Source organism: Pseudochaenichthys georgianus, chromosome 5 (assembly GCF_902827115.2).
Source record: "Pseudochaenichthys georgianus chromosome 5, fPseGeo1.2, whole genome shotgun sequence".
Lineage (NCBI taxonomy): Eukaryota > Metazoa > Chordata > Actinopteri > Perciformes > Channichthyidae > Pseudochaenichthys > Pseudochaenichthys georgianus.
In genome coordinates this window covers 41,775,570-41,793,033 of record NC_047507.1, presented here as the reverse complement: position 1 = coordinate 41,793,033, position 17,464 = coordinate 41,775,570, and the positions used below count along the sequence as shown (strand labels likewise).

At 45.1% G+C, this 17,464-nt stretch overlaps 2 protein-coding genes and 2 long non-coding RNA genes across 5 annotated transcripts; 1 reads left to right on the top strand and 3 right to left on the bottom strand.

The window, feature by feature from the left end:
* Positions 1 to 1,037: 1,037 nt before the first annotated feature.
* LOC117447247 (immunoglobulin gamma-1 heavy chain-like) lies at positions 1,038 to 9,189 on the bottom strand. Its single transcript, XM_034083928.2, has 7 exons — positions 9,060 to 9,189; positions 8,630 to 8,968; positions 6,697 to 7,029; positions 6,475 to 6,594; positions 5,100 to 5,429; positions 3,016 to 3,333; positions 1,038 to 2,636 (listed from the first exon to the last, which is right to left on the bottom strand). The coding sequence occupies exons 1-7, from the start codon at positions 9,121 to 9,123 to the stop codon at positions 2,293 to 2,295; spliced, it is 1,848 nt and encodes a 615-aa protein (XP_033939819.1). The 5' UTR covers positions 9,124 to 9,189; the 3' UTR covers positions 1,038 to 2,292.
* An 837-nt stretch (positions 9,190 to 10,026) lies between these two features.
* tp53rk (TP53 regulating kinase) lies at positions 10,027 to 11,797 on the bottom strand. Its single transcript, XM_034083363.2, has 2 exons — positions 11,516 to 11,797; positions 10,027 to 10,626 (listed from the first exon to the last, which is right to left on the bottom strand). Exons 1-2 carry the CDS (start codon positions 11,739 to 11,741, stop codon positions 10,145 to 10,147), a joined length of 708 nt encoding a protein of 235 aa, XP_033939254.1. The 5' UTR covers positions 11,742 to 11,797; the 3' UTR covers positions 10,027 to 10,144.
* Positions 11,798 to 11,893: 96 nt separating this feature from the next.
* Positions 11,894 to 17,153, top strand: LOC139433910 (uncharacterized). The gene is made up of 2 exons (XR_011643305.1): positions 11,894 to 12,036; positions 16,859 to 17,153. It is a non-coding gene; the product is annotated as an uncharacterized lncRNA (long non-coding RNA).
* On the bottom strand, positions 14,788 to 16,487 carry LOC117447138 (uncharacterized). Of its 2 annotated transcripts, XR_004552200.2 has the most exons (7): positions 16,350 to 16,487; positions 15,511 to 15,559; positions 15,363 to 15,423; positions 15,228 to 15,278; positions 15,104 to 15,148; positions 14,947 to 15,011; positions 14,788 to 14,836 (listed from the first exon to the last, which is right to left on the bottom strand). It is a non-coding gene; the product is annotated as an uncharacterized lncRNA (long non-coding RNA). The 2 variants fall into 2 exon arrangements; XR_004552202.2 differs by lacking the exon at positions 15,511 to 15,559 and having other exon boundaries at positions 16,345 to 16,487.
* Positions 17,154 to 17,464: the final 311 nt, after the last annotated feature.

Below are 17,464 nucleotides of genomic sequence, written 5' to 3'. Positions count from 1 at the left end.
TCTTTCAGTTTCCCAGCACACCATGCAGAGATATGAACTTTGCTAGCACCGGCTTAACTTATAATTAGTATCAATCATTATATGAATAATATATGAAGTATTTTCTGAATCTATCCAGGATATACAGATTATAAGAAATGATGGACCCATGAATAAAATGTGCGCATCAGATCAGAGGTATCAGGGACATATTTATCCCACAGCATGCACTATTTGTATTGTCTAGTGCATCCTTTAGGGCAGGGGTGGGGAACCTTTTTCCTCTCAAGGGCCATTTCAATGTTTCCAACATCCTCCGAGGGCCGTACAAATGATTGACCTCTGCTTAAAAATGATAAAATCACAGCCCATTCATTTCACCTTTCTTTCATGCTGTGCAAAGAAAAAGCAACCTTTTAATCCAGATATCTCACCATGACTCGCACATGCATTCACGTGCACGGTTGTGGCATGACCACCCAAACAGAAAGATATGGACACAAGATGTGTGCAAACGTATTTAGTTTCCGAAGATTTTTGCACTTTGAGAGCAACATGAAGAGATCTATGGATACATCTCTCAGCACCCAGATGAAACAGAACTGGAAGCAGATTTATTTTTCTTTATGGATATTTTACAAATCACTTCCCTTTTAAACTGTATTCTTGTTTATTAACAGAGATGGGGTCGTTACTAAAAAAAAGTAATATATTACATATTACATTTAAAAAAAGTAATATATTACATATTACTTTTTAAAAAAGTAATATATTACACTACTTCGTTACTCTCTACATAAAGTAACTCGTTACTTTACTCGCAGGGCCGGCCCGCCCCTCCCTGCAGGCAGATCACACAGACTGCTAAAGTTTCAAATGTTCTCTTTAGTTCAGTTTCCATTGTCGCATAAGACTGATCCAGATCCTGAATGTTTTCCTATCTGACCGTGGCTGTCCTCTGTCTCCTGCTATCTGACCGTGGCTGTCCTCTGTCTCCTGCTATCTGACCGTGGCTGTCCTCTGTCTCCTGCTATCTGACCGTGGCTGTCCTCTGTCTCCTGCTATCTGACCGTGGCTGTCCTCTGTCTCCTGCTATCTGACCATGGCTGTCCTCTGTCTCCTGCTATCTGTATATTTTGCGCAGTCTATCTCTGCTCACGCGTGTTGGCCATGTGTTGCACTGGAACCAGACACCGCAAAGACTTCAGCCGAACACTACGAACTGCGCATGCGTGAGTGGCAATAACTCTCCTTACCAGCAGGCGGCGGTAGTGTGTATTCGTCATTCAAAACAGGCAACAACCGAAAAACAGAGAAGAAGAACTACGTGTGTGTGTGTGTGTGTGTGTGTGTGTGTGTGTGTGTGTGTGTGTGTGTGTGTGTGTGTGTGTGTGTGTGTGTGTGTGTGTGTGTGTGAGTGATATAAATAAACAACAGCTATGTGCGTTAGCTTCACCTAGCATGTGTTCTTTGCAGGTGTTTGTTGAGGTTTGATTATGACTGATTTTAGAAAGTAACGAAGTAACGCATGTCGGGGCAATGTTAGTAACTGTAGTGTGATTACTGAATTATAAAAGTAGCGCGTTACACTACTCCGTTACCGACAAAGTAATATTATTACAGTAACGCGTTACACCCAACTCTGTTTATTAATAACAACTTTTTGTTACTGTCATATAGTATTTTATACCCGTTTACTTTATTCTCTTATTTTTTTAGAACTATAATGATCATATAAAGATGTGCCTTTACCTCACTGGTTGTAGAAAAAGCTTCTTACATTCGTTAGCATAGCTAGCTAACCAGATGCTAATAACAACAAAGTTATTGACTGTATGATCTGTATGACAGATGAACAGATCGCCACTGGGCTTTCAACTAAGACACAGCCACGCAGAAACTGCGGCATGTGTCCGGCTCCTTATCGGTACTGCAATTTTTGGAAGTGCAGGAGCGGTGTTCTGGTGCTCTCCGTCAGAACTGCATCCCTGTCAGACGAGACATATCACGTGATGACACATTAGGCTTGTGTTGTGTTCAAGGATCCCGACCTTGGCCAGGAAAAACAGGCACTCGCTTGTTTAATTTTTTTGCGGTCTAGATTTCTTTAATTTTTTTCTTTTTTGCGCGCGTTTATAAACCTCGAGGGACACACCAAATTGTCCAAATTGTCTCGCGGGCCGTATACGGCCCGGGGGCCGCAGGTTCCCCACCCCTGCTTTAGGAACATGTGACCCACGACATTAAACCTCTCTACTGAGAGCATCCCCACTCTCATACATCAAAGTACTGTGGAGTGGACAGCCTGTAGGATCAGGGCTCTGCAGGCTGGATGCTCAGCAGGCTGTGTGTGAGCGGCAGGGTGAAGAGCCTCTCCTCCGGCTCCTGCTGGGCGCTGTGCTCCACCCGGCACCTGAACCTGGAGCCCCGGTCCTGCTTGGTGGGGGTGAGTTTGAGGAAAGTGTACATGGAGTAGAGGCCGTTGATGTTGAGGCTCGGGGGGGTGTTGAAAGAGGGAACCTCCTCTCCATCTTTAGTCCAGGTCACTGACACGTCCTCAGGACAGAAGTCTTTGAGGCACAGCTGCAGAGTGCAGTCCCCCCCCAGCAGGGGGCACGGCGGCTCGCAGTCGATGAACATCACATCAGGAGGAGTTCCTGTGGGGGGGGGGGGGGGGGGGGGGGGCTTTTAGCATGGATACGTTTCCACATTCGTTTGAATATCATATTCATTCTCTCTCTCTCTCTCTCTCTCTCTCTCTCTCTCTCTCTCTCTCTCTCTCTCTCTCTCTCTCTCTCTCTCTCTCTCTCTCTCTCTCTCTCTCTCTCTCTCTCTCTCTCTCTCTCTCTCTCTATATATATATATATATATATATATATAAAGTAGTATAAAAGGAATTTACTCAGGTGAACTATAAGTACCTAAAAAACGTAGGTACAGTACTAGAGTAAATGTAATGAGTTGCGTTCCACCACTGTAGGAAGTCAACAGAAGCTGGTTTGCTCAAACCAACAGTAAGAGGTTAGGTGGAGCTACCTTGAGTGTTGATGTGGTACAGGGCGTCCTTGTACCCCGGAGCAGGGAAGCTGGAGTGGTAGACCCGGCAGCTGTAGACGGCCCTCTCGTCCTCTCTGGCCATGAGCAGCTGGATCTTACTCCACAGGCTGTACAGCTGGGTGTGGTCCGAGAAAGGTCCGAAGTGTGTGACCCCACAGACCGGCTCCCCGTCGTTCCTGGACCACTCCAGGTCCACCTCCTGGGGGTAGAAGTTCTCCAGCCGACAGCAGAGCACCAGGCTCCTCTCCACCTTGGGGATCTGAGGGATGCTGGTGATCTGGAGGAAAGACGGCTCCACTGCAGGGGTGACAGTGTGGTGAGAGGGGGGGATGAGAGGGGGGGGGTAACAGTGTGGTGAGAGGGGGGGTGACAGTGTGGTGAGAGGGGGGGATGAGAGGGGGGGGTAACAGTGTGGTGAGAGGGGGGGTGACAGTGTGGTGAGAGGGGGGGTGACAGTGTGGTGAGAGGGGGGGTGACAGTGTGGTGAGAGGGGGGGGTCACAGGGGGGGTCACAGTGTGGTGAGAGGGGGGGTGACAGTGTGGTGAGAGGGGGGGGTGACAGTGTGGTGAGAGGGGGGGTGACAGTGTGGTGAGAGGGGGGGGTGACAGTGTGGTGAGGGGGGGGGTGACAGTGTGGTGAGAGGGGGGGGTGACAGTGTGGTGAGAGGGGGGGGTGACAGTGTGGTGAGAGGGGGGGGTAACAGTGTGGTGAGAGGGGGGGGTGACAGTGTGGTGAGAGGGGGGGGTGACAGTGTGGTGAGAGGGGGGGTGACAGTGTGGTGAGAGGGGGGGGTGACAGTGTGGTGAGAGGGGGGGGTGACAGTGTGGTGAGGGGGGGGTGACAGTGTGGTGAGAGGGGGGGGGTGACAGTGTGGTGAGAGGGGGGGGGTGACAGTGTGGTGAGAGGGGGGGGTGACAGTGTGGTGAGAGGGGGGGTGACAGTGTGGTGAGAGGGGGGGGTGACAGTGTGGTGAGAGGGGGGGTGACAGTGTGGTGAGGGGGGGGTGACAGTGTGGTGAGAGGGGGGGTGACAGTGTGGTGAGGGGGGGGGTGACAGTGTGGTGAGAGGGGGGGGGTGACAGTGTGGTGAGAGGGGGGGGTGACAGTGTGGTGAGAGGGGGGGTGACAGTGTGGTGAGAGGGGGGGTGACAGTGTGGTGAGAGGGGCGGGTGACAGTGTGGTGAGAGGGGGTGGGTGACAGTGTGGTGAGAGGGGGGGGTGACAGTGTGGTGAGAGGGGGGGTGACAGTGTGGTGAGAGGGGGGGGTGACAGTGTGGTGAGAGGGGCGGGTGACAGTGTGGTGAGAGGGGGGGGTGACAGTGTGGTGAGAGGGGGGGTGACAGTGTGGTGAGAGGGGGGGTGACAGTGTGGTGAGAGGGGGGGTGACAGTGTGGTGAGAGGGGGGGTGACAGTGTGGTGAGAGGGGGGGTCACAGTGTGGTGAGAGGGGGGGGTGACAGTGTGGTGAGAGGGGGGGGGTGACAGTGTGGTGAGAGGGGGGGTGACAGTGTGGTGAGAGGGGGGGTGACAGTGTGGTGAGAGGGGGGGCAGCCGGGTCATTCACAGGAGGAGAGAATAAAGCTCAGAACAGAACTATCCATCTGTTGAACAATGACTCTGCTTCTCAGGTGAAGGGTTTCCAAGAGGACTAGTTTGGAGGTTTAAGGATAACAGGTGAAAGGATGACCTTAACGCTCCTTAAGCAGTTACACAACTGATCTCACCGGTTCTGATAAATAATATAACGAGGTTATACAAATCCTTATTAAAGGAAATGTGCTTCTTTGAATGTTTCGCTGAAAGGATCTTGACTAAGTGAACTTGTCTCGCTGATATATTCTTGCATTATGCACATATGTATGTATACGTTTCCTTCAGCCTGTGACTTCAATTCAAGTCAATCAATTATTTGAAATAACAATGTGTTAGAAGCCACACACAAAGCCACCGATACAAAGTCATGTTTGGGATACAGTTATTTAGAAATGATTACAATACTGAATCAAAGTATATCGTAGAAATGCTCCCGAGTTGCTGCGGTTACAGAACGCTCCACCTCCTCACCTTTCACCCGGACTGTGGTCCCTCTGGTGATGCTCTGGCCCCGGCACAGCACCTCACACTGGTACTGGGTCCGGTCCTCAGAGACGGTCAGACACACGGTCAGGACGGATGTGTGGTGTTCACAGTCTGACAGCAGACAGGCCTGGTCACTCAGATCCCCCCCGCCCAGCAGAGAGCCCCCCTCTGACAGCTCCTCTGAGCCAGCACTGAGCTTAGACCACCTCACTCTGAGCTCCCGCTGTGCAGCTCCTCTGATGGCGCATCGGAGGTCCGTCTGCACCCGAGCATAAATGATGCTGGGTTTGCTGATCTCAGAAACACTTGGTGGAGCTGAGGAGACAAAGAGGAATGGTGTTGCACAGATAAGACAAAGACAATAACGGGTTTTCTTCTCATTCTGAAAGTGTGTCCAACTTGGATCATTTATTATAGAGGGGAATAACGCCTCTACAATCAATAACCCCCCCCCCACTGTGTTCCGATGGCTGCACGCCCACTTGTATTGTACACCCTGGTTTGTCCTTATATTTGAAATGTAAACATTTAATAAGCTTATCATACGTTTTAAACATAACCTCACTCTGCGAAGGAGCCTTAAGATGAAGGTTATGAAATTAAAAGTACAAGAATTCCCTCAGAAATATTGTTAAAACGGAACATTCTGTCAAAAGGGATGAAGAGGATGTAACTAGAGAATAACTTAAACCCAGGCCGAAGGTAAATGCCCGGTGTGTTGGACACCTGAATGTTTCAGGAAGATTTGCATTGGAATGAATTTGGGTTTAAATGTCTTCCATCCGAAGCGACTTCAGGAAACCAACAGAAGTCGCTCAGAGGCTGGAGTCAGCCGTGCCTTTGTCTGACACGCAACACAAATGAGTTGCTGAGATCAAAAAATGCATTCAACAAAATGTTGATTTAATTAACAAATTATAAAGCGCAAAAACATGTGGTCCAATTAATCCAGCTATACAAATGTGCAGTCAACAACAACAACAACAGTGACCCTTTTCACCCTCTCTTCCACACACACCTCACACAGGTCAACAGCTGATATATTGTCCAAGAGCTCCGCCCATACTCATGTGAGCCGACTGAGCCAACCCATAATGAATCAGACAAATAAATAAATAATGATGTTATAAAGAAAGACCAATACTAAAATGTAAACAATCAAAAACCTTATTAGATTTACAACAGAAATCACCACTGTTCCTACTCCAAGGACAACCCTTATTGAAGTGAACATATGATGTGCTAGAACAATCTCCAGAACACCCATTATCCTCACATCCACACTCTCACTTCAGGCTCGCCTTGTTGAACAGTTTACAGAGTAAGCATGCACGTTGGTTCTGCTGCTGCGGAGACATACCCTTACACAGATGGGCGTAGAGAAGCAGAGCTCCTCCGATGGCGGCGCTGACCAGCAGCAGACTGGTGACACTGGTGAGAGCTATCAGGGTGACGTCACTGTACACGGGCTGGGGTGGAGCTGCAGGGGGAGGGATGGAGAGATATATAGGACATGTGTGTTTTAGTAGGAAACCCGGTTACATGAGAGAGTACATAATGGCAGAAAGAAGAAAAGCAGCACCCTGAACAGTCAGTGTGACAGACGTGTTGTACGGCCGGCTGTAGGTCTTGTGCTCCACCTGGCACATGAGGCTCATCTCTCCTCCCTTCACTGCTGACGAGTGCATGGTGATGCCACTGCGGATGCTGAAGGTGCCATCTGCATTGTGAATGGCCATTTCGGTGCAGACGCGGGAGAGGGGGCTTAACCCCGCGAGCACAGTGCGGGAGCCGCTCAGCATTAGCCACGTCACGGCCAGCTTCTCTGGGTAGAATCCTGTGACGTCACACTGTATCGTCTTCTCCTGCCCCTCCGTCACTGCTGCCTTCTCTGGGAGCAACACTGAAGGCCGCGCTGGGGGCGGGAGCAAAAACATTACATTGACATTTTTTGGGTGGGGTCTTACTCCCTAAAATGTAATGTAAAAAACGTCTCTTTCTGGGATGACATATTGTGATGAACATATTATCAAGTAAACAGAACGTTATAAGTTGGTGGCAGAGGTGGGAGAAGTACTCAGATTGTTACGGCCTAGAGATATTGGACCCCAAAGCAAAAGACTTAGAGAGAGAGATGGTCAAAAACAAAAAGTGTATTTTAAGCAGAGGCACAGGAAGCTGGCTGGCACGGAGACAGAGAGGACAGGAGACAAAAATCCAGGCGACGAGATCACAGGGACGAGGAGAATGGCGAGACACACAGGAGGGTCGAACACAACGGAATTATCTGGCAGGGAAGTGGCACGAGGACCGGGCTTTTATGTCAACAGGTTGAAGAGGTGAATGAAAGGTGTGCCTCGTCTGCTGCTGGGAGGAGCCAGCCAGCTCCCTGTCACACTGAGAAAACAGAGGAGGAAGGGAGGGAGGAGGGAGGGAAGGAAGGGAGGGAGGGGGGAGACAGAAGAAAACACGAAAAAAGCACACAACAAAACTAAACAGAATCATCACACAGATCTTGTACTTGAGTAAAAGTAGAAGTACCAGAGTGTAGGAATACTCTGTTACAAGTAAAAGTACTGCATTCAAAATGTTCCTCAAGTGAAAGTAGAAAAGTATTATCATCAAAATATAGTGAAAGTAGCGACAGTAAAAGTAGTCGTTGTGCAGATTGGTCCATTTCAGAATAATATATATGATATGTTTTATAATGATTGATCATGAAAGTGTTCTCAAAGCTGGTGAAGGTGCAGCTAGTTTGAATGACTTGTATACTGCAGGGTAGCTGGTGGATTTACTCCAGTACCCCCCCCCCTACTATTACTTCCCACCTTTTGTTGGAGGAGACCAACAAATTAATTAAGTGAAATTAATATTGTGATAAAGTGTCACTATTGTGTTGGAAGCTGTTATCATGACGACAGTTGCCAAAACATTTCTGTACAGAAAATATAAATCTAATGTCAGCAGCCAGTTAGCTTAGCTTAGCATAACAAATGGAAACATGGGTAAACTGTGATAGCTTCAGGTGGCTCGTGGATTGTGTCACCTTTGGACAGAGCCAGGGAAGGCTAGCTCAACTTTCTACGTGTCAAGCTAAGCTAACCAGTTGATAGATAACTGTAGGCCTATCTTTAATGCAGTGAAAGGGTCCTATCAATATTCTATTTGAACTCTCAGCAAGACAGCAAAAAAGATATTCCCAAAATGTTGAACTACTTATTTAATTAATTGATATGTTAGCAGTGTGAAGCCAAACAATTTAGATGAGTAATAAACCATAAACACTGCAACCACAACTGCAACACATACCAGGTATAATTTATAACTTCACAATTGGCTATAAAAAGCAGTAGGCTATGGGTAATTCAGTTGGCACAAAGCCTCCATAACAGAAATCTAACATGCAACAAAAACTGCCGCAAGCAATCTGCGACATTTGGAGGGAGCTCTGTGACGGTGTTTCAAGGAGCAGAACATGTTGTGGTAGCGTGCGTGACGCAGATCAGAGTAAATACCCAGCACTTCCAGTGAGGTGGTCTCTGTGTAGACCACAGGGGTGATGATTCTGCAGGAGTACAGCCCTTCATCTCCCACAGTCACGTTGTGGAGCTGCAGAGAAGCATCACTCTGTCGCAGCCGCATTCTGTCCACCTCAGAGCCCTCTCTGTCCACATGCGCTCTTCCATCCTCAAAGGTGTACACTACGCTCTTCTCTGCATGCGTATCCACCACGTTCCACTCAACGGTGAGAGCGCTCCACTCCACCAGCCTGGACAGCTTATCAAACAGGCAGCCCAGAGTCACATCTGCCCCCACCAACACACTGAGCTGCCGGGTGGTGTCAGATGAGGAGCCTGGAAACATGAGAGTGAAGTTAGCAAAAATAAAAACAGTCAAATAAACTGCACAAGAGAAACAGCTTCCTTCTGAAACAATGCTGCTTACCTGCACAGTGGCAGACAATAAGCATTACTTTAATCATCACTTTCATATTCTGGAGGTGCTGCATTTGGACGATGTCAGAACATTATGAAGTACAGTGTTCGCACAGCTCAAAGGCAGTCCCTGGACTGAGGGTCACGTGGTAGCTGTGTGAGGGTCAGGTTCAGTAGGGCTGGGCGGTAAACATTCACCTGGTTTCTCAGAAGGTATGAATCATGGAGTGATGTTCTAATGCACCTCCTCCTGGACTCTGACACCTCCTCCTGGACTCTGACCTGGGGCTGGCACCTCCTCCTGGACTCTGACCTGGAGCTGGCACCTCCTCCTGGACTCTGACCTGGAGCTGGCACCTCCTCCTGGACTCTGACCTGGGGCTGGCACCTCCACCTCATGGAGCCCAGACTCGTACTTCATTCTTCTCCCAGTAGGACTCCTCTGCTCTCTCTCTCTTTTTTTTGTTAGAGGCGTTATCATTCAATAATGATAGAGGTCCCTGGTCTTCTTATTCGAGTGGGAATATTTCAGCAAAACACATCTAAACTTTCAAAATGCTTATTTCCAAAATCCAAAGATCTGTTATCTGTGTGCAAAATAAATGCATCGAGCTGCATATCATTCCTGGTATGATGACGTGTTTAAAAAGGAACAGATGTCAGGAACAGCACTGACTCAGTGATTTCAGCTGAAAAGATAGCTAGGAAACTAAAACTAGGATCCACATACAGCCTACCTATAACCAGTTCAAAAGAAAGGATTTGAAGTCAGGTAAATAATGTCATCATAACATGTTTTGACCTGATAAGCATTACATTCCTGAATGCAGTGCAACAGCCTCTGAGGTTAGCATTAGCATTAAATGTGAAAGTATCAGTAAATATGGATGTATGTAACATTTCGCAGGTGCAAAACAACATGCTTTTTCCAACTCCATATTTCTGTTATATCTGCCTCCCATGAGAAGAAAAAAACATTTTATTCACAACATTTTTTTATTTTATGTTGGATATTTTCTGCACAATGAAAGCTTTGTAACTATAACGGAATTGTATAAACGTGATCTCCAGAGGCCCTGAACACAGCACGGATCTTCACCCCACCATGGACCTCTTCCTCCCTCTCAACCGGACTTCCTCAAGCTTTTTAATGACCGCTGAGGACTTCTTGGATGCTGCAGCGTAGCTCTTCAGCAGCCTCTGGAACAGCGCCTCTGTGTGGGGGTGGGTACTGAGGAAGGCTTTCTCCAGCACGTACAGGTCCACCCCCTTATCCTCGGGCAGAGCGGAGATGTAGCTCAGGCCGAAGTCGATGAGGAACAGCTCCGACACCCCGTCCTCCGGGCCGCATCTCAGCAGCATGTTGGAGGTGGTCAGGTCTCCGTGGATGACGTCCTCGTCGTGCATTCTGGCCAGGACCTGCCCCACCCTCTCAGCCAGCGGCTCCAGACCCTCACAGCGAGCGGACGGGGGGGAGGAGGCAATGTGGTCCCGCACAGTCGAGGAGCCCACTATCTCCTCCAGGAAAATACTGTGGGATGAGTAGTCCACAAAATAGACTACCGGGACAGATATGCCTGAGGAGAGAAGACGAAGAGTTTTATTTAAAAAGTGTACGTTGGCCTCTTAAGATTCAAAATTAAATAAAAAGGACCCTGTGTTTTCTAGCATCAAATCATAAGGACGTCATTATTATACATTTCTTTATTTTCAACCAGATCAAAACCAAAAAAGTACTTGTCTGTGCATCTTTACATACTTTCTGACCTCTGAATCGGTGTGTGCCTATAGACAATTGGTTACTACAGAAAAACAAGGAGAAGAAGAATATAAATAATGACCGAGTGTTTTCAGTTTTCAATCTGTTAATATATGTCAGTAAAAATACAGATGCCACACAGGACCAATACACATTAGGCCTGAAATACAGATGGACCACACCTCTTGTATGTGGAGGTGTCATGTCTCAGGGTTAGAGCGGCCCCAACATGTACATCTTTGGGGGGAAACTGAACAATTATTCACATAGCTGGTAAATAAATAAAAAGAAAACAAACATAGAGGACTAACTTCAGCTGTGAATAAATCAATTTGTTGTTATATTTTTGCATGGTTGATTCTAAAAGAGAAGGGTTATTATTCTGCAATTTCAAGTTTGGGATGTTGTGATCTCTATTTTTCAAATGTTATAAAATCAACAATTAATAAATGTGATAATAAAAAAATGTGTATACACCATAACGTTTTGTTTTATATCCATGTTGTGTTCTTCCAAGACATCTGCACAGCTCCATAGTAGTCTCTCTCTAACAGGCAGACAGTGATATGCAGCCCCAGCACGGAGAGCGGTGTTCACTTCTGTATTGTAGTTAGCTCAGTGAACATTTAATAAGCTACTTTTATTTAATGTTAATGAGTGGTCTGACACTGACCCCTCAGCGGTGTCAGTGTGTGGGGGGGACTCGCCTGCTCGGCGGCACCGCAGCACGGAGCGGACCTCCTGCACCGTCCTGCGGTGGGTCAGCTTCTCGTCCAGCAGCGGGTGTCTGTACTGTTTCCGGAACCTTTCCTTAACAATAGTCGGCCTTCCCAGGAACCTTGCCCGGTACACTCTGGCTTCTGCTCCCTGTTTAAGTAACTCTGCTTTACTGAGGAACTCTGGGATCGCCGCCATGCTCTTCTCCAGGGCCATGTTTACTTCCGGTCTTCTTCTTCTTCTAGGCTCTGTTTGTCTGCTGCTGTGTTCTCACAGGCTCCCCCTGGCGGCCACCGATCAACACATCTCAACTACAGAGGGAAATGACGCAGGGACCTGAGTGGTGAAGTCCCTCCCCTTCCGGTGGACCTCCATGGAGTAGCATGAAGCTGCAGCGTCGGAGGCTGCAGTCCATGGGCTGCAGTCTCAGGACCGCAGTCCCAGGACCGCGCTCCCTAGTTTTTAGTGACACTGCCACCTAGACATGAATATGAACGACAACGCAGAGAGTGTGAGTAATGTGAAGTGCTTTTAAAGTTGTATTTGTTTAACATTAATAACAATTCCGGTGTCTTGAATGAAGTGTGATTAGCTAACATTAACTATGATAGTCTTAAGGCAATACAAACAAACATCTGTTGGCTTAGGATAACTTTTACCATATTAAAGGCACTAAAAACAATTAATTGTTCGCTATAGCTTTCGGCAAAATAAAAAGTTTTGATTTGATTATTTGTTTAATGAAACTGTAGCGTGATTTTGGCAAGCCCAACTAGGTGTCCTACATTAATTGTTGATTTAATCACTAATTACAGTAAGAGTGTGAGTAATATGAATCTTGTTGTTTGTTTAAAGTTAACAACTATTCTGGTGTATTGAATTGGACAGCAATACAAGCAACACGTGCTAAATCTCATCTGTTAGCCTATGATGACTCGCTGCAAAACCAAACCGTATGTTATGGTTATGTTATTTAGCAGAGGCTTTTATCCAAAGTGACTCACAAAAAACATAAAACAACCATAATTAATTGAATATCAATACAAATAGTTACATAGTCAGTTACATTACTTATTACATTTTTAACAGGGTAATTAGTCATTTGTAACTTACTGCATTTACAGCCCACTTCAACTGGCTTGACAGTAAGTTTATAAAGTGTCTTTACTTCTGCCTTCTCCTATCCTAGTATTATGAAGTTGATTGACTAAGAGTAAGGTCAGCTAAATTAAAGGTGGGGTAAGTAAGTTTGAGAAACCGGCTCGAGATCGCTAGAATTTGAAAATACACAACCGGAGAAAATCTCATGGGAGCCTGCCTGCAGACCTCCAGTGTCAGGACAGTTCCGGTGCAGACCTCCAGTGTCAGGACACCTCCACCATAGACATATAAAGAGTAGACGCCGCATCGACCGCTCTTTATATGTCTATGACCTCCACTGTCAGTACAGGAAGTGACGATTCTGACGAACACGTTTTTTTCCCCGCCCACTGAATCACAATGGAGACTCATCACGGAGGTGATGAGTCCGCTCACCGTGCACTTTGGGTCGGCCTTGGTCAAGCCCTTTTGACCCCCCAGCCTGGTTCTCGTAAAAGTTTTTCGCTCAAAAGACACCATGGAGGAATGTAACGGGAGTTGACAGGGGACTCTGCCCGCCTCACGAGTGCCTATTTTCGGACACTTTTTTCCACTTTCCCCGGTTTTATTATTTTTTGGGCTATTTCACCCGGTTTCTACCGGGGACATTGCCCGGTCTCAGGTGTCCCCCCACGGCCTGTGTCCAGCCCGCCCCCCACTCATCCATATATTAACGGATTTTGACCATTTTTGTTGCATTTTACTCCCCTCACTGATCGAATGGCAAACGCGACCCATACCCAGATATTTTAACTATGTCAGCATGACACCACTTAAGAGGGCAGTAGAAGTTAGTTAAAACCATATTTATTTTCTTAAAATTATTTGCCTCTTATTTATGTCATAAGCCTGAAAATGTTATGTATAATTATGTTACTTATTATGTTACAGCTCTATAGTCTAATTACTGTTTGCTATTACAATAGACTGTTTCACTTCACTCCTACATACTTTATTTCTCCCTTTACTGCACTATTGGATTAAGAATCTGCATATTAAACAATTTGCTATAAATTATATCCATTTTAGATTCCATTGTGTATTAAAATGTCAATTATTTTCATATTTGGTAGTTATTTTTTCTGCTAGATCCCCTTGATGGACTCCCAAATTGCCCTTGTGGTGTGATGCGGGAGACAATAAAAGGCTTATCTTAAAGTAAACCAACATACCTCTGTGGTGTTCATGGTATAATCAAGGTGAATTATCAAATGCTTCATTGAAAAACAAAACAAAGCAAAACACACAAAAACTGACAAAGTGTTCCAACTTCCTATTGCCCTTTATTCAAACAGAAATGCATTCGCAGAATGCCAGATACCCTCTTTTGTCTCTGATCTCGTTTAAGAAGGTCCACATGTCATGTTTAAACCTAAACTTGAATGGCTCCAAGATTGCCTCCATCTCATCCTCGTTACATTCGTCAGGTTTTTCCTCCCAAAGCTTGACAGCCTCTCTTAGTTGTGCTTCCCCCATGCTCACTGCATCGGGCAAATGCACCCTGGTGCACAAATGTTTGTGTGCCACCACCCATTCTGCTGCCTTCTTGCAGTCCTGCACGATCTTAGATGTTGGCTACGGAAAAGAGAAAATATATCATACCCACTGATACATATTAAGCATTAAGTAGCTTTTTGGCAGACTAACCCAAGGAAAGGGCGTCCTCCTTGGATATGATGTATATAACTAGTAAACAAGCCTACCGCTTCCATTGTTTTATCCACATCTTTCCCAACTGAGACATCAGCTGGATGAGGCTGAAGTTGCTCCTCTTTCTAAAAAACAAAAAAACTTCAAATGTACAAAATACAAGGGACTATTGCCATGAACTACCATACTTTTAGTAAAGTATGCTAATTTCAACATATTCTTTAGTTTAAGGACTGTCCTCCAACATCGTCCTAAATACTGATACCACGAGGAAGAATAAATGCAGTAAATATTGACAAAATACATATATATTTAAATATAGAGTGGTGAAACAAATAATGAAATTGAAGCTTTAGTGTGAGAGTAGATACAAACACAACTTAAATGAAATAGATTGCAATGCAAATCTGACCTCCGTGATGTCATCCAACTTCCTCTTCCTCATTCTGAACACTGGAGGCACCTCACCTCACAGGAGGGCTTTAGATTTCTCTGTCCAGTGGGCAAACATTTTGCCATGACTCAAATAAAAAGGGTTAAATAAAGAAACAAATACAGGTACTGTTGGTATAACATTGTGTTTTTTAACCATTTCAAAGTTAATCTAACGTCAACATTTTAGTGGTCTCACCTTCCGAGGTCGAAATTCTCCATTAGCATGACACACCACCATTTTCGCAAAGCTGGCATGTCAGTCTAAAAAAGGAAAGAAATATATTATCACTGTATGTCAGATTAAATGTCATAATGGGATTTTGAGTTTACTTTAAATGACCAGATCAACTTACAATAGTGAAATCATAGGGTGCATCTAGTATGGTGTAAAGGGCATACTATGAAAGAAAATATATAATTTAATGTTATTATCTTAAAAACAACAGAGAATTCAATCAGACCAATAATGTAGCCAACCATCAACATGAAGATGCCACAGTCATTCCCATACAGTTGCCTGGGGAAACCCTAGCATGTCAGAAAGCATTTAGTTGTTTTGTTATGGTTTGACATTTCAGTTGAATATAAATGATACAAATGGTATACTATTACCTCTATTACCAAACCAGTCTTCTCTTTCCACGGTCCAGGATGTATTGACTGTGAAAGGTTTCTAGAAGGAAAAACACAGCTGTATGAAGATCTAAACAGGTCGCTATCAAAATGATCAATATGGTCCTCTTTCATGCACAACACACACCATCAGAGGTGGCAGGCTTTGCAGTGCCACAGAGGATTGAAAGATGCATCTACAAAAAACAGGAACAAATGTTACAAAATGTAAAGTACTAAAACTTCAATTAAAACAATACTTCATACGGCCAGTCTTTGCACGCTGTTTAAGTGTGAAAACAACTTATTTCACTATACATTACATTCTACAACGGCCAGAAACGATAGACACACTTTTAATCTGCATTATCTCTTCTTTTAAAAGATACCAGTGTCATTGCCAACAACAACACATGCAGACCTATCCTTGCTAACCTCTTTACACAAACGTTTAATAAAGCCGAACTGACAAACACTTAGCTAACAACGTAAAAAGACTATATAAATATATATTTTTCACATTACACAATTGCCTCTGCATTCGATATTATTGGTTTTAGTAATAACGTAATTAATAACTAGCTGTGAACAACTATTGCACAATTTATTAAAGAAATTAGTTCCGTAACAAAAACACATGCTTGTACATCGGCACACACACACGGTTACTTAAGGTTTCTCACACAATGCCACTGCCTCGTAGCAAATAAGACATACCGGCTTGTCTCCATTTATCACAAACTTGTGCTCAGTTTCCCATGTCTCGGTAAACGAGTGCATTACATTGCCTCCATCAACTTTTTTGTTATTACCGCTGATGATATTGAGACGCATCAGAGAATAACGGCATAGGTGGCCTATAATAAGCAAATGATATGCTCTGCAAGTATATATATATTATATCGATACATTTTGTTTTGTCTGCGAAACAATACATTTAGACTGCATTCATTGTTTTGGATAGTGCAAACAGGTCACGCACCTTACCTTACTAATTTGCAAAAACCATCAGACGAGTCGTTCGGTGGGCGGGGGAAAAAACGTGTTCGTCAGAATCGTCACTTCCTGTACTGACAGTGGAGGTGTCCTGACACTGGAGGTCTGCACCGGAACTGTCCTGACACTGGAGGTCTGCAGGCAGACCCCTCTCGAAAATCTGCCACTTCCTTAAAGAGCCCCTCCTCCAACACACACGAACGCGCACATGACCAATGAGGGCACGAGATAAGTTTGTGGCCCGATGGAAGGCTGACAGGCAGGTAGGCCATCCAGTCCAGTTTTTACAGTATTACGGCTTCTACAGATGACATTTTTTTATGGATTTTTTGTCAAAGCACTTCAGATATTCATTGCTATCGGGATGTTAAGAGCATTCCATGGAATATAACAAAATGTGTATCTCGAGCCGGTTTATGAAACTTACCTACCCCACCTTTAAGGAAGGTTTTGTTCTTTTTCTGTCATAATTGTAATTGTCTTATGACATTCTACTTCAGGTGTCGTCAACTGGAATGTCTTTACAGAGGGACACAAACAGGAATTCAGGACAGCCTACCAAATTTCCAGGTGATTTCAATGCGACAACCTTTATAAGGACGTTGGCACAGGCTAGCGGGGAAGTGGACGGCGAGGAATGTTACAGGGTTTTTACTCAGAAGAGGGCTTCCCGGGGTACTGCAGCTGTAGCTGTTGTCTGGTGGCTGAGGGAACAGCAGACCCCGCCTCACCCCAGTGAAGAATCCTCAGTGTGGAAATTGTGCCCAATAAATAAAAATGTATTCTGCACTGAAATGCCTCTCGGTCAAATTGCATGTTTATCTTTTGCAGCCTGGTGCATAAACACACTAACAGTTGTTTTTGAGTAATCTAGCACCTCTTCAAAGACACATTTGATTCGATTTATTTCGAACGTGTAATACAAAAAAAAATTATAATAATGAAATGAAACAAGAGAATTATGATGCTGTAGAAACATAAGCAGTATCAAATTGATAAACTAAATATTATTTACTTACAAATTATATATAAACTAATGATCTACCTAATTACACATCCGAAAGGCGTGGGAAGGAGTTTACACTCATTTAACCCCACCTCTTTTC

Bases quoted from the DNA above. Each gene is read 5' to 3' on its own strand.
- tp53rk (XM_034083363.2), bottom strand. From the start codon at position 11,741: ATGGCCCTGGAGAAGAGCATGGCGGCGATCCCAGAGTTCCTCAGTAAA. The intron at 10,627-11,515 runs GCGAGTCCCCCC...TTCTCTCCTCAG, and splicing joins GCTGCGGTGCCGCCGAGCAG to GCATATCTGTCCCGGTAGTC.
- LOC117447247 (XM_034083928.2), bottom strand. From the start codon at position 9,123: ATGCAGCACCTCCAGAATATGAAAGTGATGATTAAAGTAATGCTTATT. The intron at 7,030-8,629 runs GTATTTACTCTG...TCCCGCCCCCAG, and splicing joins CACCTCACTGGAAGTGCTGG to CGCGGCCTTCAGTGTTGCTC. The intron at 6,595-6,696 runs GTGCTGCTTTTC...CTCCCCCTGCAG, and splicing joins TGTCACACTGACTGTTCAGG to CTCCACCCCAGCCCGTGTAC.